The sequence below is a fragment of the Protopterus annectens genome, chromosome 14.part0 (assembly GCF_019279795.1).
Source record: "Protopterus annectens isolate FY-2018-M chromosome 14.part0, PAN1.0, whole genome shotgun sequence".
Lineage (NCBI taxonomy): Eukaryota > Metazoa > Chordata > Ceratodontiformes > Protopteridae > Protopterus > Protopterus annectens.
The window spans coordinates 1,144,451,140-1,144,476,715 of record NC_056748.1 but is presented as its reverse complement, the minus strand read 5'-3'; the positions used below and the strand labels follow the sequence as shown (position 1 = coordinate 1,144,476,715).

The 25,576-nt window shown below is 38.6% G+C and overlaps 1 protein-coding gene across 1 annotated transcript in view; it reads left to right on the top strand.

Moving 5' to 3' along the window:
• The window catches only part of CDH23 (cadherin related 23), a 2,508,764-nt gene that overhangs the window by 2,235,091 nt on the left and 248,097 nt on the right, over window positions 1–25,576 (top strand). Inside the window, exon 32 of the mRNA XM_044056944.1 lies at window positions 22,626–22,745. Coding sequence (XP_043912879.1) covers window positions 22,626–22,745 — 120 coding nt within the window. The remainder of the gene's footprint in view (window positions 1–22,625; window positions 22,746–25,576) is intronic.

The window sequence follows — 25,576 nt, the reverse complement described above, 5'->3', positions numbered from 1 at the left end:
ATTGGCATGGGTGCTGAGAAATTAGCCACCTTTGTTTTTAGGAGCCCAAAGTCGGCTTTAGAGAAGGTTTTGAGGGTGGTCACCTTAGCGGGGGGGGGGGGGGGTAGGGTGTAGGTGAGATGGAGATTTCCATGGTGATCAGTTTCTGATCGGATTTAACCAGGGAGGAACTGACTACAGGTGTAGAGCAATGGTCTCCCATATTGGTGATAACCAGGTCGAGGATGTTGCATCCTCTAGTGGGGGTCAGAATGAGCTGGTCCAGGGCATTAGAAATGATAAATTCCAGAAAGCGTTGGGCCTGTACATTGGCTGTCACCTTCTCCTTCTTCAGCCTAGTGAGTGGGACATCAATGTGCCTCACAATTGAGTCTCCTATGATTAGTACATTGGGCAAAGTGTTTTGCCTTAAGGGCTTAGGTTGAGTGGCACACTGTGGTGGTGAGCTATGTGTTCTGGGGTTGGTGTTGTGCTGTGGTGGCAGAGTGCATTTCTGTCTCGGGGGGGGGGGTCTCTGTTGTTTGGATAAATTTGTATTGACAATCTTCGTGAAGGTGGGTATATGGTTTGTGTTTCTACGTGTGGGTTGTGATGGTTGGTGTTTTAGAGGGCTGTGTGTTCCATGTAGTGAGTTGCAGGTATTGATCTTCTTCTCTTGACCAGTGAGTCTAGTCTTGGTTGGAGCATGCACTGCTTCCAATTTGGTGATATAAGTGCATCTCTCACATGTATGAGTGTTGTGAGGTAAGAAGAGAGAGTTGTCTGTGTACATTAGACAGTTGCCACACTGTCTCAGAATGCCCAAGTGCACCAGGTTAGCAGGAGAAAGCACAGGAAATTGCCCTACAATCATACCAGGAGGGGTGGTCATATCTAATAAATATTGGTGCTGTTACTGTGTAGAACCAGCTAGTGTTGGTAGCACCTAAGTATGCTACAATAAATGCTACAAAAGCCTGTTAAAGTGCTAGACAATTAAGCTAACTGAAGTGCAAGAAGTAAAAGAACAAGCACGTTCTAAGGGAAAAATTGAAGAGCAGACTTTCTGGTACCGGTAATAGTTTATCTCAGCTGAGCACCACTGATTGGTGCACAAACCTGCTCAAACACGGGCTTTTAAACTAGAAAGTTGAACAGGATGGAAATCCTGACCAAACGGCCAATAAACTACAATTTATGGATCAGAAACCACTCCTCTTTTGGAAGATAGGCTACCAAGTGCTTACCACTCCCACAGATAAGCTAGAAGACTTCCCTCCAACACTGAAAGGTCTGGGGGAGCACAGAAACTTACAAAAAACAGTCCTGGATACAGAAAATCTGTATCTGGACTAGACTAGGTACAGGAAAGGTGGGAAACAAGCTTAGAACTTTTTTTTTCTTTGTAGAAAAGCAGTTAAAACAGTAGCAAGTAGTTCAGTTGATGAGGAATCCCATTGTCTGAGGCAGGAGGTGGAGTTGTTGGAATTGGAGATATATTGTATAAGTAGATGTAATATTGCAACAGTTTCTTCCTTCTGTGCAGCAGGATGGGGAAAATTGTACCCTGTAATGTGCTGCTATCATTCAGAGACTTCCAGTCATCGTGTTATGAGTTGTGCCAACAGGCCAGCCTCATTTTGGCTCTGATGAAGTTCTCTAGTCCCTTTATCCAGCAAAGACAAGATAATCCCTGTGATGTATGTAATCCTCAGCAGTGGCAGGGTCAGAAGGAAAACAAGTAAGGTACACACTAACTGAAAAGTGACCATGCATGTTCCCTACATTTGGGAACTTGAGGTGCAGTTCCCGTTTTGACAGGACTTTTGGGATCTTATGTCAGTGGAGTGTGGAAAACACACTAAGACTACAAACTTTTTAGAAATGATGCATGTGAGTTGTACCTCAAAACTCATGAGACAAAAGAACATTAGATCACTCGAATGAGAAAGATCTACTCCTTCCATCTGAGAGCTACAGTATCGGGTGAGGCTATTATTATATTTTGTAAGTGCCGTGAAAGACTAACAATGCTTACACTGTGTTTAATCACTGCTAATGGATAATTTTGCATACTCTTTAGATTTGTAATATCAAGCCAGTAACTCAGTATACAGTCTTACATGTACTTTGTAATACTTCTTTGGTGTGGTTACAGTGAACTCTAGCTAAAGTTTGTTTAAAAAGTAATGCTGAACCAGGCTCAAACACTGAGCAGTCAGAGCAAGGAAGGAGAAGACAGGGTGTAGCTCCTCTGACGAGAAAGATAGAAGGGCATGGACTGAGAAACATATCAGGGCATTTGTAGGAAAGTAAGCACAATGCAAGATTTAAATGTTTAGATCAGTATAAGGCAAATAACAGCTAAAGGGGTGTTGCCAAGTTTGCTGCCCAATTTTCAGCATGTTCTAAATTAATAAACATTAATGGGCAGGAATGCTGTTGGGGCACACAGAACTTGCAAAGAAATGACATTGAGCTCAAGATTATTCAGATATATTTGTATAAGCTTCCTAATTGCCACATGAGAACATTGTATAGTAAACTTCTGCCATCAGTCGGATGACCTTGGATAGTGTTTTTGCTCACGTTTGCCAGTGCTTCATACCTGGAGAATGTGGTCATGTGTATAGTGAACAGTTTTAGAGAACAAAATGACACCTGCATACACATGTACATATATAACTATCTACTTGTATATATGCATGTATGTACATATACAATATATAGATCGATATAGATAAGTGTGTTTGTGTAGAAGAATGTGATACATTTTTAAAGGAAACACAATTCTGCTGTAAGATATACCCAATGTGGTAGATTTTTATACAGCCACCATTGTATTGAGAGATATAGCAAGCATGTGGTACATTTTAATGCAGCCACATTTGTGTTGGGAGGTATTTCCCCCAGGACCTGCCCAAAGGCTTGGACACATTCCCCCATTTAGTCCATTCATTCTTTAAGGGGAAACAAACCAGGAATCAGTCAGACAGGCAAAGTCCTGCAAACCTGTTTGTTACTGCCTAGGGTCCTAATTAACCCATTCTTCCCCTCCAGTGGTGATAGTCACTGGTGGGTAGTGGGCTGGCTTACTTGTCTGGTCTGGTGGCCTACCATATCCTGCTTGGAGGGTAATTTAACACAAAACTGCCTTTGGAGGTTGAATCCATAAAGTCTGTGAAGCTGTGCTTTGTTGAGTCTGCCATCCCTAGTTGGGACAACTCTTACAAATAGTTGCAAAAATGTAGTTTTAAGCCATCCTGCAGATGACACTAGTTTGATCCTAAAATGACTGATATTGTCCCACAGATGAATTCATAACTAATGCTAATGTGGCTATTTGCTTACATACTACCCGAGTTTGCTCATTTGTTTATCTGGACTGAGCATTGCAAATACTTGTTATATAGTGAACATTTTGTTCAAGACCAATCTGTCAGCATTTCACAAAACACGTTTTATTTTTAAAAAGTGCACCAATACAGATATGTTTTGCATAACCTGTTGAGCAGCATTTATATTTGTACGATCCCATATTATAGACACAATTTGTATATGTCAACTCCTTTACCTATAGGTGCACTGCTGTAGTTAGAAATGTCGACCATTTTAGGAGTACCACTGTGCTATTCATCACATCTTATTTCCAGTCATTGACTGTTTCTGACTGCAGTGCATATAAAGTCTACATCATAACTCCTCTATTCATACACTGAACTGTATGACAAAACCTTACAAGCAAACTATGCTGTTTAATTAATGGTAACTTTGTCCTGGGCAAAAACATCTTATATCAGGTTATGACTCTCTGCAGATCTTGTATGTGCCAGGGAAATGCAAAGCTGCCTGCTGTGTACCATGAGAGAATTTACATGAAATATATATTTTTGTATTATCATGATAACTTTGATTCATATACAGTATAGCTCATAGAGTCAAACATGCCCTTTAACATAACCTCTTTATGTTTCAACTGTAAAATAATTTGAGGCCTGCGATTAACTTTTTTTTTTTTTTTTTTTTTTTTTTTTACTTTTTTTTACTTTATCATAGTTTTATGCTTTTATTTGTCACTGCCTTTTACAATGTCATGTTCTAGGTAACTCTCTTCTATTTACTTTCACTGAGACATGAGAATGATCTGGCAGCCATATTTAGTATAAAACAGTCATAACTGATGTCAGATTTTCTAGATAAACAGGTGTTTTCTTACCATACGTATGGTTGTCTGGGTTATGAAATGTTATTAATTCTTGAGATGGTAAGCCATTGTACAATCTACGTGGGCTGTGGTAGGTCAGGTGGATATAAACAATCCTAAGACACTATTTTGAAGAGCAGGTGAAGTTTATTATAATACATTATTTACAGCATCTGTTTAAAATTACTATTTACATGTCAATTATGTAAATATATACTTTATAAAACACACAGAATTATATACATAAAAAATGAATCGTACTAGTCCTCCATCCTTATGCGATAAACAAAGCTTCATCTTTTGTTTTCAGCAGTCGAGTATATCTAGCTTTCCAAAACAACAAGAATCAGGTGAACTATCATGCCCCTGTATCACTTTGCATTCGCATAACTGTTACTCCCCATAAAATATAATACTTACTTACCCAGTCCACTTTATATCTATCCCTGACATTTTATATAACCTTTCTTCAATGTCTTTATACTTCATGAAAACCTTACTGGTAAATTGTTCAACAAAATCCACCACACAAAAAAAAAAAAAGCTGTGCAGCTCCCAAACTGTCTTATACCCGACATTTCTTTATTTCATATTATCTAATCTATCTGCAGAAAAACATATCCGAGGATCAGTATAGTAATAGTTAGACATAACATTTTCCTACCAGTTTATCATGTTATCATGAATATTTACTAAAGCTGACTTCCTGATGTGTACTTTATTGTAATATTCATTAAATTCTCCTATAGTATGCACCCGTCCTGATATCACCTCAAATTCCTTCAAAATGTTCTTCATATTTAACCCACATTTCCATCTAATAGTATTGTGTTCTTGTACTGAAAACCTTCATTATCCAAAACAAATATAGAGATGACAAGTAAACAACTAGATTCAGCAAATCTAACCCTCCTTTGTTGTTCTTATTAAACACGACTCATTTAACAGGATTCAGTTTTGAACCCCAAATAACTCTGAACTCAACTTACTTTATTTTCCTGTGGAAGCATTTCCACACCCACTAAACAGCCTAATTTCCCTGAAACAGCAGAATGGAGTAAATGTTAATAGAAACGACTTCTACATCCCTACAATGCATTTAATTTCTTTTCTAAACTTCACACATCTGAGCTTCTCCTATTTTCTGCCCTCCAAACTGAACCTGTAGAACTGATCACTCGGGCCTACTAAAATAAATACCTTTTACTTTAACCATATCCTCAAAACCTTTATATTTCTCTTCAATGAACACCAAATTTACCATCTTCAAACATTCTTTCATCTGTGTTTAACGAACCTGTACCCAGACCCTATTTTTAACCATTTGTAACAAAATCATCTGCATTACTTAAAAGTTAGCACTTTGCATCCAAAAATCAAATCAACTCACAACAGTATTTACTACAAAATGAAAACCATTTGTAACTAAATCATCTGCATTACTTAAAAGTTAGCACTTTGCATCCAAAAATCAAATCAACTCACAACAGTATTTACTACAAAATGAAAAAGCACCCCAACCCCAGGGCAACACCAATACAAATCAAACAGGAATGTGACTAAGTTCCAACCATCCATATTTAATGAAACCTTAGCTAAAGTAAATTGGTAACCCCTCAAATCCCTGCCACTTAACGAGGTTGTTGAGTTCTTTAACTCAACATTCCTAGACATGCTAAATAGGCAAGCACCCACCCGCCAAAAACAAATAAAACATAACCATTCAAGCTGGCTCTTAAAGTCCACTAAAGAAGTCATGTCCACAAGGGATAAAATGTGGAAATCATGGCAGAAAAACAAAGATCCTTCAAGTCTAATACAGTACAAACAACTCCATAACCAGGCAAAGCGTCTAATAGCCAATGATGAAAAAGCCCACTGCCTCCACCTACAAAGCCAACATAAAAATAATCCCCAAAAATTTTGGTCCTCCCTCAACCATCTATTACATCCAGCTTCTCAAAGCAACCCATCCCCTGACCCACAACCTCCCCACCGAACTTGCCCCCCTCTTCAATTCCTACTTCATTAATGCCGTAGCTAACCTAACCACCACCTTTCCTATGGTTAACACCACCACGACCACCAAGACAGCCGATGACCAAACCATCCCAGAAAACAATCCTACACACAACTCTAACCTAAAATTCTCCCCCATGCCCATTGCCACAATAAAAAACTTTTACTTAAGCTTAAACCCTGTACTCTAGCCCCTGATAATCTACCCCCACACTTCCTGCAGCTAGCAGCAAACTCTATAGCTTATCCCATCAGCATACTCATTAACAGAGCGATTAAAGAGTCTCTTGTCCCAGACATCTGGAAAAAAGCATTCATTCTCCCCTTACACGAATGCGGCACCAACACAGACACCACAAACTTTCAACCCATAGCTATTCTCTCACCCCTCTCTAAAATACTGGAAAAATGCATCCATGCCCAATTCCTCAACTACCTACTTGAAAATCAAATTCTGTCAGCCACTCAGCATGGTTTCAGACCAGGGCACAGCACCACTACAGCCCTGCTCTCCTTCCTTTATACAGTTAACCAGGCATGGGATTCTGGTCAAATAATCACTTCTCTTTTCTTCGACCTCTCCAAAGCTTTTGATACCATTTCCCACACTATCCTCCTTTCTAAACTATCTACCCTCCACATTTCCCCACCTACTCTACAGTGGATCAATAGCTATCTCTCCAATAGGCTGCAATCCACCAAATGGCAACAGTCTTACTCTCCCTTCCTCAATACTTCCACAGGGGTACCCCAAGGCTCCATAATTGTTCTGTCTTATGTAGCATTTTTATTAACAACTTTCCCACCACTCTCCCACAATGCTCAGTAATCCAGTATGCTGATGACTCTACAATAACATGCACTGCAAATTCCAGCTCTGAACTCCAGCAGATCACCCTGAATGCCCTCACCTCTACTGAATCTTGGATGCTTAACAATCATCTTGCCCTAAATAAAAAAAAAAAAAAAACTAAACTAGTAATTTTTACCCCTAAGAAAACCACTCTCCTAAATAAAAAATTCTTCAGTATACAACCCCAAGACAGTACCACTATAGAAGTCCCACACACTAAATTACTAGGCATTATTATAGATGAAAACCTAAACTTTAACCTACACACAAACAGTAACATCAAAAAACACACCAAAAGCTTGGTGTGCTGTACAGGCACCAATACTTTCTTAGCCACTCTGGAAGACAAACCCTTGCAACTACATTTTTATTACCCTCTCTCCTTTATGGTGCCCCTCTCCTCACTAATATCCAAAATCCTACCAAATCCAAACTTGACATGTGTTACAACAGAATAGACAAATTTGCTGCCAAGGCCAAATTCTCATCCCACCACTGTAACTCACTGAAACAATTAGGCTGGTTGGAACTCCCCCACTATCTCTCATTCACCCAGCTAACTACAGCACACAAAATAATCTACAGACCCACAGACTGTCCTGCTGTCTCAACTCTGCGTGCCAAATACCAACCCAGCAGGCAACTAAGATCTGAAAATCATCTACTAAAAGTAGAAAAGTCCACCTTACCGGCTGGTCAACTGCTCTACTCCTTCACCGTCGCCAAACTATGGAACTCGCTTCCTCCTTTCATAAGAAACACGGGCAGCACCACACCTTCAAACAAACACTGAAAAATCATCTCAACCCTTCCAGGCTATGTGAATGCTCTATAACAACCCTTCCTGGCTGTGTACCTGCTCTATAACAACCCTTCCTGGCTGTGTACCTGCTCTATAACAACCCTTCCTGGCTGTGTACCTGCTCTATAACAACCCTTCCTGGCTCTGTACCTGCTCTATAACAACCCTTCCTGGCTCTGTACCTGCTCTATAACAACCCTTCCTGGCTGTGTACCTGCTCTATAACAACCCTTCCTGGCTCTGTTCCTGCTCTATAACAACCCTTCCTGGCTCTGTACCTGCTCTATAACAATCCTTCCTGGCTGTGTATCTGCTCTATAACAACCCTTCCTGGCTCTGTACCTGCTCTATAACAACCCTTCCTGGCTCTGTTCCTGCTCTATAACAACCCTTCCTGGCTCTGTACCTGCTCTATAACAACCCTTCCTGGCTCTGTACCTGCTCTATAACAACCCTTCCTGGCTCTGTACCTGCTGTATAACTTAACCTCCTCCTCCTCCTTATATTACAACTAAATTCCTGTGCTTTTTACTACTAGTGACTGATGATACTTTCTCCATATTTATTATTATTTTTTCTTTCATCGCTTGTTGATACTGGTACAATAATGCTGATTAATGTATGTCTGTTTTTACCATTCTGAATTGATCTGGCAACCAACTAAATTCCTGACTTATGTGTATATTCTGTATATATTACTGTAACTACTATGTGTAACACTGTTTTTGCTTCTGTACCAATTAATGTTTATTTTTTTTTTCTGCATCTATGTTCTTGTGGGAGCTTTTCCCCCTGGGCCTCCACTGAAGATGGGCTTTTTTAGGCCCAGTGGACTTTCCCAGTAAACAAATGCAGTAAATACATTAATTAATTTGACACCAATGTTGTAACACCTTTATTCATTCTACTTTATCATTAAGCCACCCATTTACTGAAATCTACTCTGATATACTTTGAAAAGAATAGCTTTCTCACTTATTTGTATCCACTTATGATCTTCCAAACTGGCTTTGCTCCACACTATCAGATGCTTTCCCTTGTGTATATCCGTCCTTTATATCCTCTACAAACAATTTCAACAAAATAAGCATATTTCAATATTAATCCTTTTAATACTATATACTCCATCATACCTAACTTTCCCCAATAGCCAATCTAACCATTTCTAAAGAATCTTCATAAGTAGGTTATAATCTGTATATCACAATACAGTGGGCCTACAGTTGTTGTTACTCCCCCCCCCCCTTGTATAACATCAACTTAATAACACCCAGACAAATACCTTTATGTCAATCCTTTATGTAATCGTTCATTTATCACCTTCTAAAAACATTCCAATTCTTCATTTATCTTTTTATGAAAATGATATCCATTCCCATCAATACCTGGTAGACTTTGAACATTGCTTTCCTTTATCGCACATCCAACTCTTATCTTTTCATTTCTTCATGTTTCTATTTGGTTGCAGCAGAATATTGCTGAGTTTCCCATCCATACTATCCTGTACCTCTCCATATTTCCTTAAAATAAACAGTGATCACCATCATCATTTTTCCCGTGTCCTCACTAATTTGCTCCTAGCATTTTCCAGTTCAGACATCCCTCTTTCAAATACTTTAACCATCTTTTCCAAAAAAAGGACAAACTTATTAATTTTCCTTTTAACTAATTAACACTATCATTTTGAATATGCCAACAATTTTAGCCTTATTGAATTCATAAATGCGTAAACACCCAAGTCCTCCAATATGTAATGCCTTGCTATTTTTCACAAGCATTTCTAAATACACCTTTTCATCTAATTCATGCCAAGATTTGTTTAGAATTTCTTAATGTAACCTTACACTGAACCCTGCAAAGGTCCAAGAGTCATAAAACCTCTCCATGCTTCACAAAAAGCTTCAGTTTATAAAATGGAAACATATTTAATGTCAGGAACATCTTTGCCAATGGTTTCAATCACTTATCCTCCTAAAGTACATGAAACAACTTATACAAAACACATCTGTATCACCACATTATCAGAATAATTTACCAGATATGAGACACTAACTGCCTCTCTTAAATTTTTGAAAGAAAAGAAAATTAATCTTGTTTTATAAATGGGCATATCCATATGTAAATTTCTTGCATATACTTTAACAGAAAAAAATATTAATAATTCTTTACTGTCTCTAACATCCAGCAAAACTTTCCTTACATGTGGTCTCCCATCACAAGTAAAATCACCTACTTAGATCCATATTTTTCATCATGAATGTCTTTATTACCCTCAATAATCTCTCCCTATCCTTAAAACATGTTGACATATTTAAAGCAAAAGTATTCTTTACATGTTCTCTACTTTTTACAGTCCACCAAAAATATCCTACCAGGTACTACATTACAATATGCATACTATCTACCTAAAAATTAATACCTGAATTCTCATCCTTACGTATAGGCCTCCCTCCTCCAGTGAGAAGAAAAGTGCTCCTTTTTGTATGTTATCTACAAAGTCTACATATATTAAACAGACTGTACCCTTCTGCACCACTCTTAATCCTGCTTTTAGTATTATTAACATTTTAAAGAAACAACGTTAAACTTAACCCTTTCCTTTTTTTGGATCTTCCTTACCCTGTGTTGCTAACTTCAATTTCTGTGTGTGACTCAGTCTTCAATTCATCACCCTGCACCATTAATCTGCCTTGTGCCTTGCAAACAATCAGAATGATTAACAGTGCAGAGAAAAACACAATCTCTTGAAAGTTGTTCAGAAAACCTTTTGCAGTCCACATCAAACTGATTTTCTTAAGCAACATGTTCAGTAGTCATCCAAATAATAATAATTGAATGATAACTATAATAACATAATTACTGAGTCTAGATTAACCATTTCTGGAGACATGTCTATGGATGGTATAGTTTCCACATCCCATATATCCCTCCTTTCATCATTGTTAAACCATAAATGACTCTCCAGATGGCAGCTAGTACATTTTATTTATTTATTTATTTATTGGCATTTGCTTACCGGGACTGTCCACTGGTTCGAGAGACCATTTTTAGTGGAGGCCCAGGGAGAAAAGCTCCATAAGAAAAAACACAATTAACAATTTGAAAATTTACAAAGGAAAAACATTTTACAAAAAAATTGGCTAAATAGAATTTATATGAGATGTACATTGGCAACTAGTGCTAGCAGAAATTGCACGGAATATAACATTTAGAGAGAATTCACTATAAAAAATGTACGTGAAAAATATAAGCAAAAATAAAGATTAGCTAATAGTACAAGCAGAGAATAGAGTGAAGAGTGAAATTATCTGGAGAGTATGATTAAATGCAATATTAGGGATAAGTTAAATAAAGAGTATAAATAAAGTGTACAAAATAAAGGCGTAATAAAGATATCTGTGGAAACGGTTTCCCGTCACAATCTCGAATTACTGAATACTCGAAAATTCAGTAACTTGAGACTGTAAAGTCGAACCAACAAAAATACCAGAACCCACAAGCATGAAAACAAAAATACCCCGAATATACAGAACACATACACCACACTACCCACATCACATAAACTACAAGCCCTACACTACATGCACGCAGGTGGGCAAGCCCCCCTGAACCCCCCATGTGGGAGGCTGTGCCCCCCACACACCCCTACTTATATATTCTAACTTCGAGATCGCACTAATACACAAAATAAAAAACACCACACAGACATTTTACACTGCCTCGCACACACACACACAAATACAGACACATCCAACACTCACACTCATACTCCCACCTCCCTACCCTAACCCACACACACAACTTACAAAACACACACATAACACTCACTTACCTTCACTTCCGTAAAACATCCCGACTCACACACTTCCCATCCGATAGCTGACATGCATAAGAGCAAATTCGAGATATTTGAATTCGTGCTTATGCAGATTCGCGCTTATGGGTTTTCGACTTTATAGTCTTGAGTTACTGAATTTAGAGCATTCAGTAATTCGAGATTGTGAAGGGGAACTGTGGAAACTTAATTGATAAGAGTAATTTGGAAATGTGAGTGTATACAAGAAAGAGATGACAAGCTATAGAGGGTGGAGGCTTCGTACAAGTACAGATCCATTTAGCAGAGAGAGAGAGAGAGAGAGATTCACGCATGACTCAGAGTCGTTCTGATTGTTAAAGGGAGGACATTTCAAGCTTTAACTACCACACAAGAGGAAAGTAGTTGACCTGCAGGTAGGTTGGGCTTATGAGTTTGTAAGAGTTTTTGTTTTTCAGATCTAGGAGACCTACTGGGAAGGTAATGGATAAATAGAGATTTAGGGCAGGGCAATCTAAGGGTTTGAAAATTATTTTGTGGGCAGTGGTTACTTGCAGATAGGTGATATACTGGGGAAGTTTAAGCCAATTTAATGAGTAGAGGGATATGCAGTGGTGTGTAGAGTGTCTGGCATTTGTGGCAAACTTGGCAATTTTGTTATGTTTCAAGTTTTGTTTTTAAGGAGGATAGCAAGTTAGTAAACAAAGGGGCACCATCGATAAGAGAAGGAAGTAGATAAGTAGCAGCAAGTGCTTGCTTAGTGGGTGGGAGAAAAGAAATGTTTATGTGTGTAGAGAATACCCAGTTTTTGGTCTGTTTTATTAATGTTATTTTATATGTGAGAGGCGAATTTTAGGTTTTCGTCAGTTATTACTCCCAGCAATTTAGTGTGACTGACAACTTCGACTTTTGTGCTGCTCTGGGAAAGTATGGTGAACTGTGATTTGCTTATATAAGTACTTTTCTTGTGGTAAATAAGATAAGTTTGGTTTTGTTAGACTTTAGGGATAGAGGTTATTGTACAGCCAGGTCTCCACTGAAAAAAATGCAGATTGAGTACTTTGTTGAAGAACAGATGATGTAGTGTCAGTAGAGCATGTTACAGTGGAATCATCTGCATACTGAATGAGAGAGCCCTAGCTAAATGAAGAGTGAAGGTTATTAATAAATGGGGAACACCTATAGAATTGGGATGATATGATGATAGAGAGCATGGCCATTTAACTGCCTGTTCTCTGTAGATATTAGCTATAGAGTTTATAAAGTGTGAGTTGAAGAGACTGGCTGTTTGTTCAGGTGTTTTGTCTGTGTATGGGCATGGATTGCTTTTTGCGCCATGATGTAGAAGTGATCCTATGGAAGTCCAGAACCTTTTAGGATTGTGCTTATGGTTTATTTGAACTTTTAAATATTAGTCTTTTTTGTCTTTGGATATGACTCTTTTCATTTGGTTATGGAGTTTAAATTTCAATAAGTCTAAATGTTTTTTGTTTTTGCCACTGTTTCCATGTTTTATCCCTAGTTAGTATTAGCGCTTTAGTAGGTTTGGTCAGCCATGAAGCATGGTTTTTCACCCTTTTTACTCTAGGGGTGCAAGACTGTCTAAAATTTGTAAAAAGATAGTATTAAAGTACTCTGGTGCATCATCTAAAGGAAGACATTTCATGTTATTCCAAGTCGTGTTTTTTAGGATGTGGTTAAATGTCTGTGGGCTAAAATTGGTAAGATTTGTAACATGCTTGAAATGATAAAGTTTGTGGTAGGGGGGGCACTGTTAGATGAACAAAGGCCGGAAGGTGATCACTTATAGCATTAGAAAGGGTACTGGCTGAGGACATTTTTAGTAGGGCCAGAGACTAGTATCCAGTCTAGGATGGAACTTTCCTGAGTTTTGCTATTAAATCTTGTTGGAGAGCTGACAAGTTTACGTTTGAGGATTTAAATTTAGAGCAGAAGTTTAACCAGTTAATATTTACATCGGGTCTATATTAGATCATCGAAGTGTTAATACTTTGAATGGTCTAATATCGACCTGAAGACAGCGAACGCTGAAAATAGTGAAGCTGCAGATAACCAAATTTTTTCCGAGGGAAAGAATTTGGTTGTCCGTTTATGTGGCTTCGCTATTTTCAGCACTTTGGTGGAAAGTTACGGGTTGGGTTCAGGTAAGTATGCGATTGTGTGGATGTTAAGGTTAGGGCGCGAGTGAGGTGAGTGTGCGATAGTGATAGACTTTAGGGTTAGGGCGGGGTATGTGAGTTAGTGTTAGGGCACGGGTGAGGTGAGTGTGCGATAGTGATAGACTTTAGGGTTAGGGCGGGGTATGTGAGTTAGAGTTAGGGCGCGGGTGAGGTGAGTGTGCGATAGTGATGGACCTTAGGGTTAGGGTTAAGGATAGTGGATAGGTAGTACTGTATGTATAGTTTAGTGTAGGGTTAGATGTAGGATTTTAAGTGTATGTGTGTGGATTGCTGTTTTTTTTTATGTGCTTGTGTTGTGTGTGTGTTTCTCGGAACAGTGAATTTTTTTCCAGGGAAAAGATTTGCTGTTGAGTTCGTGGTTAGAAGTTCGGGGTTGTTGTATTTGATGTTGCGCTGTTTCGATGAACTGATATAGATCCTTTACATCACCCAGAATTATGGTTTCATTTTTGATAGTATGGGAGACCCAATATAGAATTTCTTTCAGTACTGGTGTATTATTACCGGGGGGAATATAAAGGACTATGATAAAAAAAAATGTTTTGATTTATTTATTTTTAGGAAAGAGACCAGAATTTCAGCATTTGAGAATTGTGGGATGTTATCTTTATCTGGGAATATATTGAAGATATTAGGGGAAAGGAGTGCTACTCCACCCCCTGTTTTGAGGGATTTAACAGCCCTTATTACCTTATAGTTTGGAGGGAAGATCTCAGAGTCTCGTATGCTTTGTTTTAACCAGGTCTCAGTAGCAGCAATAATATCAGGTTTACTGAGGGCTATCCAGGCAAGAAGGTCAGCTGTTGTGTTGTAAACACTTCATAAGTTTAGTGTTACAATATGTAATGATTTACAGGGATTAGTGGGATTGGGTGGTGTAGAATGCATGGTGGAAGTGGGTCCTGGATTAGGGTGCATGTCACCACAGAAAGTTATTATTGAAAAGAGTGGAGAAATGGATATTGCAGTTGCCTAGGCCTGATGGTGTGGTGTAGGAGGGAAAGGATAGAGTTAGTAAAGGGAATATAATTGTTTGTAGGTAGAATTAGTACTTCAGAGAAACTAGTGGAGTTATTTGACAGAGATTAAGAGATATTTCTGAGTAGCTACTGGATGGGATTGATTGGAAGATGGTTACAGATGTAAGGTTAGTGATAAATATGGTAGAGTTGAGTGAAGAATAGTGTAGCAGTAGGACTAGAAGTAATGTAACATGACATAGGAATAGTATAAGAGAAGTAAAGGGAACCATTAGGAAAAGTAGTAAAAGCTGCTAATTTTAATTAATAGTTTTTGGATGTATGTCCTTTTTCTCACATTGTACACATCATCTCTTATCACATTCATTAAAGGGATGCGAATCAGAATTACAGAAGAAATCACATTTTCAACAAAGTATTGGTCAGTGCATCATTTCCCATTAACATTAAAAACATAGAAGATGCAGTAAATATAGGTCAAAAATTTGTAAAGAAACCCCCCAGTTCTCAAACCCCAAGCCATATATTCTGTTCATCCATTTGTCATTTAACAAAAAAATGTCTGCTCAAAAATGTTTGATGTAGTTTCTAATTTATTGTTCCCAAACTTCATCAGTTTATAGCTTCACATGCATCTTTTATTTCAAACCCAAAAATGGAGCCTGCATTTATTTTTCAAGTAAACTAAAGGTTTCAGAACTCACTTCACAATGTTCTTGTTTTCCAGATGAATTAGGGAACAGAGAGCCCAGCAGTACAAGAATAGGCCCTAAACTGCATAGATGTGCATGTGTGTATTCAGTTTCAGTGAAGTCCACAATACTGGATCCTGCCTTGTATTAAAACGTTGCCGAGTACTTTTATCAATCTCTGCCAGAATTTCTCATAGCAGTGTCAGTGGTGTAACAGGTAGCATACTCACCTTTGGTGCGGAAAGCTTCAGGTTTATTTCCCACACTAGGTAGATTTATTGCTGACACTGTAGTGCAGCATAATGAGGTTCTGCATTTCTAAGTGTGACATCATTTGGATTAGTCATTAAACCGAGGCCTGATCTGTTTGAATAGGTGTTAGCTCAGGTGCATGTAAAGGATCCCACAGTACCTAGCAGAAAGATACCCTGGCCAAATTTCCTCTACTGGTATAAATACCACCTTGGGTCTCCCCTGAAAAGAGGCTACTAGCCTAGTTGGACTGATCTGATCAACAAAGGATAAATAAAATAGTATCACACATCTCTGCTAATCCATGGTGCCAGACAACAACAGCACACTATCCTCCTCCTCCTAACACTAGTACTCCCAGCATTCAACTCAGGATTCTCAACAGATCCTACAGATGCCTGTGAAATAGAAAACACTTACCTCCTGTCACTGACAGGACAACTCCACATTCTCCAAAGGTTCTGGTTCATCAGTCATGGAACCAATCAGTGAATTATTCAAGTCATCCTCAGAAAGAAAAGTGACTTCCAAATCACCAGACAATTCGGCACGTACAGTCTTATTGTTAAAAGAAGCGGCAGTCACATTCTGAATTTCTGTAGAGTCATTCAGAGATTCGACCTCTGCCACTTCTCAGGTGCTTTTATACCCCACTAACAGGAAAGAGTTCTCTAGCTCCCCCTTTAGAAAATAGTTGGGGCCCTTTATTTACCATTTTCACATGTTTGATACATGACAACTTATTTCTGATATTTACATAATTCTTTGTACATATTTACAAGGTTAAATAACTGTATACACATCCATAAATAAGTTTTTTTTTTCATTATACATTGTTATTAATCTCAGACCCCCACTCTTTTTTTTTCTATAGGTTCTTAGGTAGGTACTAGGCTATCTGCCCGAAGGCATTTATAAGCCTAGCCGGAATGTGTTGGCTTTCACCGCCCCCTTAGATTAGTTTCCTGTGCCTCAGTCCAGCAGAGCCATTGAAGTGATCCCTGGGGTAAACTTTCTGTTTCCCATCCACTCGTCAAGGTTTCTCTTGAAGAGGGTTAGCAAGGAGCTCTGCCTAATGTAGATTGGAATCTTGTTCCACAGCATGGGAAGTCTCTGGGACAGGAATCTATCCCCCCAGCACGTCCTATTTATTGTTGTGGTGAGGTTTAGATCCCTGGAGCATGTGGCTCGAGGGGATATGGTTTTCTTTAGGTGGAGCATGTCCATCAATTCTGGGTTGGACATGGCCTTGTATGTCGGGCAGAGATTACCTCTGAGTAGGCAGTATGCAACCGAGTACAGCTGGAGTTTCTTCAGTCGAGCTGCATAGGGCATCTGCTTGAGGCCAGTGATTCTCTTGGTGAGAAACTTCTGTGGTCTTTCCAGTTGTTGCAGGTGTTTTGTAAGGTACATCCCAAATGGGGCATTGCACTCTATGATGGGTCTGTTGAGTGATGCGTAGAGGGGCCCAATGACCTCTTTCGATCTGGATGCAAACCCTTTTGTGATTAGGTGGGCCACATCGAAGGATTTTCTAACCACTTTGGCAATGTGATTATCAAAGGCGAGCTTACTATCTACTTGGGTCCCCAGATGCCTTATTACGTCTTCCATATTTAGGGGGCTACCACCTATGTGGTAGTTTGTGGGTACTTTGTTTTTTCCAAAGGGGATGACTATGCACTTTTTGGCATTTAGCTTGAGACCATAGTTTTGACACCAGGTATCTGTCTCAGTGATACCCTTTTGGAGGATATCTGTCTCAGCCGGAGAGTCAGTTATAGCCCCTAGTTTGCAGTCGTCTGCGAACTTGGTGAACCATAGTCCTCCTGTGCTTGCCTGTACCTCTGAGAAGTATATGCTAAACAGGATGGGTCCTAGGACTGAGCCCTGGGGAATGCCACTTGTAACAGGTTTAGAGTCAGACCTAGCTCCTGCAACTCTTACCATGTGGGTTCTGTCCGTGAGCCAGTTGGCAACCCATTTCATGACATAGGGGTTTATGTTCAGGCTGGTGAGCTTGTCTATAATACCTGAGTGGGGAATAGTGTCGAAGGCCTTTGCAAGATCTAGGTAGACTGTGTGGACCACCTTTCCCTCGTCTATAGCCTTGAGTTAGTTAGACAGTTAGTCTCAAAGAAGTCCACCAGGTTTAGGAGGCATGATCTGCCCTTAACAAAGCCGAACTGGGTTGGGTCCAGTGTTTGGAGGTTTCCAATGTCTCTATTAATGAGATCCATGATGATGCATTCCATAGCTTTGCAGACCAAGCTAGTCAGGCTTATAGGGCGATAGTTCCCGGGGTCCGCTGTGGCTCCAGATTTGTGGAGCGGAATAACCATTGCTGTGCGCCACTCTGTGGGCATGTAGCCTGTGGAGAGGCTGACTTTAAACAGTGTGTTTAGGTGACGGGTTAGTTCATCTTTGAGCTCATGTAGGATGCAGCCTGGGACACCGTCTGGTCCCATTCCAGAGTGATTAGTTTATGGTCAGATCTAACCAGCCAGGGGTTGACCTCCGGTGTGGAACATCGGTCGCCCATGTTGGTGATGACCAGGTCCAATATGTTGTCACCTCTGGTGGGGGTGTTAACCAGTTGATCAAGGACATTTGAGTTTATAAATTCTAGGAAATGTTAGGCCAGGGAGTTCTCCCAGTTAATATTTGGATAATTGAAATCACCCAATATCAGGGTGGTTGGTTGGAACTTTGTTTCCCTGTGTTTCCAGGAATGCGGAGTGGGGGTCCTGGGACATGGTGGGTGATCTGTAGCAAGCTATAATTTGAATAGCAGTATTGCCCGTTGTTAGTTGCACGTGGATGATTTCTGAAGCATCGTGCTGTGCCACTAACCTGGAGGCGTGGGTATTCTTGATGAATATGGATACTCTCCTGCCTTTTGTATTTCGGTCCGGGTTTTGTGGCTGAAATGTATGGTATGAGTTGTAGCCTGGTAGTGCTGGGGTGCTCTCTGGAGCCTTAAACCAGGTTTCTGTTACTGCACATATATCGATTTTCTCCATACTGAGAAGTGCCTCGTGTGTGTGTATTTTGAGGTTTAGACTTCTGGCATTGAGCAGCATTACCCTCAGTTTTTTGTTACATGTGCTATTTACGGGGGTGGGTTTGTCTTTTGAGCCTTGCCTAAAAAAGGCACTATGGGGGTGGCAAGAGCCTTGGCCAGTATTCGAAAGCCTAAAGGTGACAGGTGCAAGCCGTCTCTAGCAAAGCAGCGCAGCTTGTCGAGCATGTCATCCCAGGCTGACAAACACTGGATCCCCTTTGAATGACACCAGAAGCTTAGCCAATTGTTGAAATTGATAATTTTTTCTCTATACCATGGTATCATTCTTGGTGAGGGCAGGATGCTACTCAGGGTCAGGTTCATACCAGCCTGGGCTAAGTGATCAGAGAGCTCCTCCATGTCTCTTTTCATGTAGTCCAGGGAGGTATGGCTCAGGTCATTCACACCAACATGGACAATGACAGAGTCATATTTGTACTTGTTCTGAAGTGACCTGAGTGCTTGTGTTATGTGGCGAATCCTGGCACCCAACAGGCAACTAACAGTAACCTTCTCCTTGTTCAGCCTAGTGAGTGGGATGTCAGTGTGCCTGACTATAGAGTCACCTATTACTAGTGTGTTGGGTATGTTATTTTGCCTTAAGGGCTGTGATTGTGTGGCACACTGGTTTTGTGAAGTATGTGTTTCATGGTTTGTGTTGGGGGGTGGAAGTTGCTTGGATGTCTGCTTTGGAGGTCTCTGTTGCTTTTGCAGATTTTTATTTAGAGCCTCCGAGTATGTTTTCGTGTATTTATGTGTATTTTTTGCCGGTGCTGGTTTCATAGGTCTATGTGAGACTGGTGGTGTGATGCAAGGAATTCTCTTCTCTTCCTGACTGCCTGGTCCAGTCTTGGGTTGAGAGAGCTTAGCCTCCAGTTTGGCTGTATAACTGCATCTCTCGCATGTATTAGTGTTTGGTGGAAGGAGGACAGGGTTGTCTGTGTACATGAGGCAATTGTAACATTGACTCAAAATGCCCAGATTCACCAGTTGGACTGGAGAGTACACCTGAAACTGCCCTTTGGACATGCCTGGATAGGTACAGTGAACTGTTTTACTGATTGGCTGGTAAGGTCGAATAGAGAGCCTTGTCCTTCTCTACAGTATGGGGGGGGGTCTAGTGCTAAGGTTTTTTAGTGCTTGCTATGAGTTTTGGGCAAGTGCAAGGATGAGAAGTGAATGATTTGAGTACTTAAGTTGAAAGTTTGTCTAGTTCCTAGGGAAAAATTGAAGAGTAGACTTTATGGAGCCAGGAATAATTATACCCTAGCTAACCGGCACTGCCCGGCGTGCAAAACCACACAAATGCGGGTTTTATAGCAGGGAAATGAAAGAGATAGAAATTAGCCATAAATGGCCAATAAACTACTAATTTTTTGGCTGAAACCACTCCTCCAGGGACAGATAGGCTGCTCAAAGCTCCCTCTCTCACAGTGAACAGAGAAACTTCCTTCTATCCAAGTAAGGTACGGGCAAACACAGAAACTTGTAACATAGCCCTGAATTCAGCACTAACCTGAAACTGAACTAAAACTAGCTTAGAAAGGCAGGAAAACAAGTATTTTTTTTTTGTTTTTGTTTTTTTCAGAAAATAAAGCAGATACAATCAAAAAAACACTTTAAATGCACAGAAATGGCTATCACACTTGAGTGTGTAGCCTACAACAGTTAAACAGGTAATTTAAACACAAAAATGACTTTGTTAAAGTGCAGGCAGTAAAATAAACACAATATGTAGTTGAAACAAGCTTTTTAAATCACAGAAACTCTAGAAAATCTGTGTTTTAGGCGGAATTAGCTAAAGGCAGCAAGAAAATGCAGAAAATGATACTTAATCACTCCAAAGTCTCTCTTTTGTCTCTCTGCTGCTGTAGAACTCTGCAGGGTAGCAGACAGGAGCTTGCTGAGCTGTATACTAGCACAAATACCTTGCAAATGCAGGTTTTATAACCACCATCTAATCTTTCACAAAATTGCTTTCATTCCAAATTACCCATATAACATAAAACAAATTTTTGTCAATTCTACTTTTTGATTCTTTATTAATATTTTTGATAATATCCATATTCTATCATCTCCACATTTATATCACTATCTTTAAAGTATTCAAAACAAGTCTCATCACATAATTTATCCCACAGTTTCTTTACTCTCTAATGTGTTCGGATGTTTCTTCTTTACCACAATATGAACATGTTATTTTGCTTTTCTTTATATAGGGCATATTACCTTTTGCTAATACTTTTTTTATTTCTAATCTCCACAAGAAATCTTGACATTCTGTTTTCTTGCTACACCACTCATTTCTTTAATTGTTTTAATAATTTCCTGTGCTAGATTTTCCCATGGGTTAATAATATAATATTGTCTCATTATGTTTTTATACCAAATGTTTCAATTATCTTCTATTTTATCAATTTTTATTTTCTATCTTTTTATCTTTTGCTGATAATTCTCTTTTTCTCTGTTGAAGCTTTTTTTCATTCTTTTATTGCTTTTTGTTGCTTTCCAACATTTGTCTGTCTTATATTTGAAAACATTTGAAACAACTTTTCATTTTTATCATTTATGCATTGCAATTCTTTATGTAAGTTCATAGATGTCGAATAAATCATTGGATTTAACAAACCCAATACTCCTTCCTTTCTGTTCATGTATAGAATTTCCCTTTTGACTGGATTTAATCTTGAGGTCCAAATGAATGAAAAATATTTCCAACAACTACTTTTCATACATTATTGGAACAATAAACATACAGTTTTACCCATCAATACCAAATTTATCAAATTAATCATTTTCTTGTACGCCAATCTATATATTTGCCAAAACATATAGATTTCTCTTAATAACATTCCCATCTTACATTGTAGAATTCTTAACCAAAGTTTATACCCAGAACAATAAAATTATTTTTTGGAAATTGAACATCTCCTATTATTTCTGTAGCTCCACACTTTCACTTTTATCTTTAAGTTCAAAGCTATTTCTTTCAAATAGTCAACTGCACAAGCTATAGCTTATCTCATCCCCAAGCTGTTTTTGATTATTATAATTGTATCATGTGCATATGACATTTACACCAGAATTTCTACATCCTTATGCATAATATATTTTTAGCACAGTCAATTGTATATTTATATATACAACAGTCAGGGAATTTCTGTGGTGCCCTGGCCAAATTTCGCTTAGTATGACTATTACCTTGGGTATCCCATGAAAAGGATGTCACTTGTCTAATGGAATAAACCCACTTAAAGATAAAAATGTTATTAAGAGTATTAACTTCCTGCACTGCTGTAAATTTGGTAATTTTTAGTCATTCTGGAAGCCATACTCAAAAGGGAATGAATACAGAAAATGCAAATAGGAAATCTGCTTGCCCCTATGTACTAGCAAAATATGATGATCCATATCCCAGAAGTAGTAAGTGTTGTGGGGTAGTCACATTAATGGATGTACTTATATGCACACAGAGAAAAAAACGAAAAGAGCAACAAACCTTTGGGGAGTACACCTGTAGTTATAAAACGATTTATGTAGTACACCTGTAGTTATAAAACGATTTATGTAGTACACCTGTAGTTATAAAACGATTTATGTAGTACACCTGTAGTTATAAAACGATTTATGTAGTACACCTGTAGTTATAAAACAATTTATGTAGTATACCTGTAGTTATAAAACGATTTATGTAGTACACCTGTAGTTATAAAACGATTTATGTAATTTTGTATGCAGTCTACACTGTGATTCTTTTATTTCCAGGGTGACATCTATATCCTTGCCCGACTGGACCGTGAGATCAAAGACTACTACACTCTGACAGCTGTAGCAAAAGACAACCCTGGTGACATATCAAGCAGGCGACGAGAGAATTCTGTGCAGGTACTAGTCTCTTTGTTTACTCACATTATTAGTAATACATTGCATGTAAGTTGATGCAGTTTTTTTATTGGTATGCAATTATTTGTTGTAATGGACATGCAGTCATTTTTAGTAAAACTGGAAACTAGTTTTTCTCTTTCTGCAAAGTTAGTGACATCTTTACAAATAGACACAGAATGACACAAATGTGGATCTTGTACTTGGTTGTGATGTAAAACTGTTGCTTTGTACCATGTGGAAGTGCATTGGTAAAACATTATGGAGAACTTATATGAAGTTAACCACAGCATAGTGTAAAAACTATATTTTTCACATCCTGTTGGTGTTGATTGTCCTTTGGGGTTTACCTTCTGGACTTCATAGTTTCACAGCTGATTACAGAACTATAGGCCACCATACCTTAAAGATAAAACTGCAGCATATAGTGAAGAACTGTACATCGATAAAACCAGCGCTGAGCAGCCTAGATTAAGACATGGAGATGTGTGTGTGTGTGTGTGTGTGTGTGTGTGTGTGTGTGTGTGTGTGTAGAAATATATATATATATATATATATATATATATATATATATACATAAATATATATATATATATATATATATATATATATATATATATATTATATTTATAATCTCAAAATACTGAAATCTCGAATTTCAGTATCCCGAAACCATAAAGGCAAAACTTCAAAATAGAGAAAGTGCATAAGCATGAATCTGAATATCTCAAATCCACGCTTATGCATTTACGCCACGTTATGTGAAGTGTTTGGATGGGATGGTGTCCGGAATTCAAAGTGAGTGAGTGAGTGTATGTGAGTGTTTTTGTAAGTTGTACGTGTGGGTTAGGGTAGGGAGGTGGAAGTATGAGTGTTGGATGTGTTGCTGTTTGTGGATGTGTGTTTGTGTGTTTGTGTGTGTGTGTGTGTGTGTGCACATGCGAGGGACTGTAGAATGTCTGGGGCGTGAGTTTGTTTTTTTTTTTTTTCTGTTTGCGCGATCTTGGAGTTGGTATATATAAGTAGGGGGGTGTGGGGGGTTTAGTCCCCCACATGGGGTGTGCAGGGGGGCTTGTCCCCCTGCCTACATGTAGTGTAGGGTTGTATAGTTTGTGTGGTGTGGGTAGAATGGTGTGTGTGTTGTGTGGTGTATGGTGCATGTATGTTCATGATTGTGTGTTTCGTGCTTTTGGGTTTCGGGGTTGTGAGTCGTTCGCCTTTATAGTTTTGAGATACTGAAATTTGAGATTTCAGTATTTCGAGATTATAAAGGAAAATGATATATATATATATATATATATATATATATATATATATATATATATTTGTGGTATTTGAAAACATTGCACACTGACATAACTAAAAATACTTTGAAAAAGATATATATTCCCACTAACAGACTGCCAATGTACAGATTTCTTCAGCAGTGAAGCAAAAGCCCATACACAACTCCAGCTGAAACATATCTCTTGCAAGCTCGAAATGAACCTGCTTCATGATATGCAGCTTTGCTAGAGCTTCCCACAGTATTCAGTTGGAGATATCTTTCCTTCTCGGAATCAGAACAGTGAGCCTTCCCTTTGAGGATAAAACAAATTTGTCATTGATAAAAAAGCCCTTCTTACATACAAAACAAATTACACAATTGATCTCAAATGATCTGTTAACCCAAAATGAAAGAATTTCTCCTCTAATTTATACATACTAATACCTCAGTGCTGTTAAAGAAACTTTATCATATTTAAAATAAAATAGCATTAGTAATGCATTAAAGCTAAATTATTTACATACAGCATTGAACCAGTCAGTACTCCAAACTGCTACTCGCTTGCACTCACTCACTCTCTTTATTTATTTATATATATATATATATATATATATATATATATATATATATATATATATACACACATACACACACACACACATATATGCATATGTGTATATATGTATGTGTGTATGTATTTAAATATGTTTAGCTATTTAAGTTAACCTAATTTGAATAAAGTCAACATGAAAGCAGTCAATGAAAGAGATGTAAAATGTACAATATAAAGAAATCATTGTTATAGCACTGAAGGGTATATGCCCTTTCTCTATTGTATTGCAACCTTGGAGTTGGTATATTTAATTAGCGGGGGATGTGCAGGAGATTTTGTCCCCCTTCAGCATAGTTTGTCAACAGTTTTGGTTTAGTCCTTTTTTGTCATCTCTTTTCATGTTGACTTTATTCCTATTACAGTGCATGTGTGTGTGTGTGTGTGTGTGTGTGTGTGTGTGTGTGTGTGTGTGTGTGTGTGTGTGTGTGTGTATGTGTATGTATGTATACATAATATCGAATTACTGAATTCTTGAAATTATAAAGTCGAACCAACAAAAATCCCGAGACCCACAAGCACGAAAACAAAAAACCCCAAACATATAGAACACACACACCACACAACACGCACACCATACAACCCACATAACATAAACTACAAGGTCTACACTACATGTACGCAGGGGGCAAGCCCCCCTGCACCCCCCTACTTATATATTCTAACTCCGAGATCGCACTAATACACACAAAAAAAAAAACACACAGACATTTTAAACTGCCTCGCGCACACACAAACACATCACACATACACAGACGCATCCAACACTTACACTCCTACTCCCACCTTCCTAGCCTAACTCACACTCACAACTTACAAAACACATACATACACTCACTTACCTTCACTTCCGTAAAACATCCAAACTCACACACTTCCCATCCCGTGGATGACATGCATAAGCACGAATTTGAGATGTTTGAATTTGCGCTTATGCAGATCCACGCTTCTGCATTT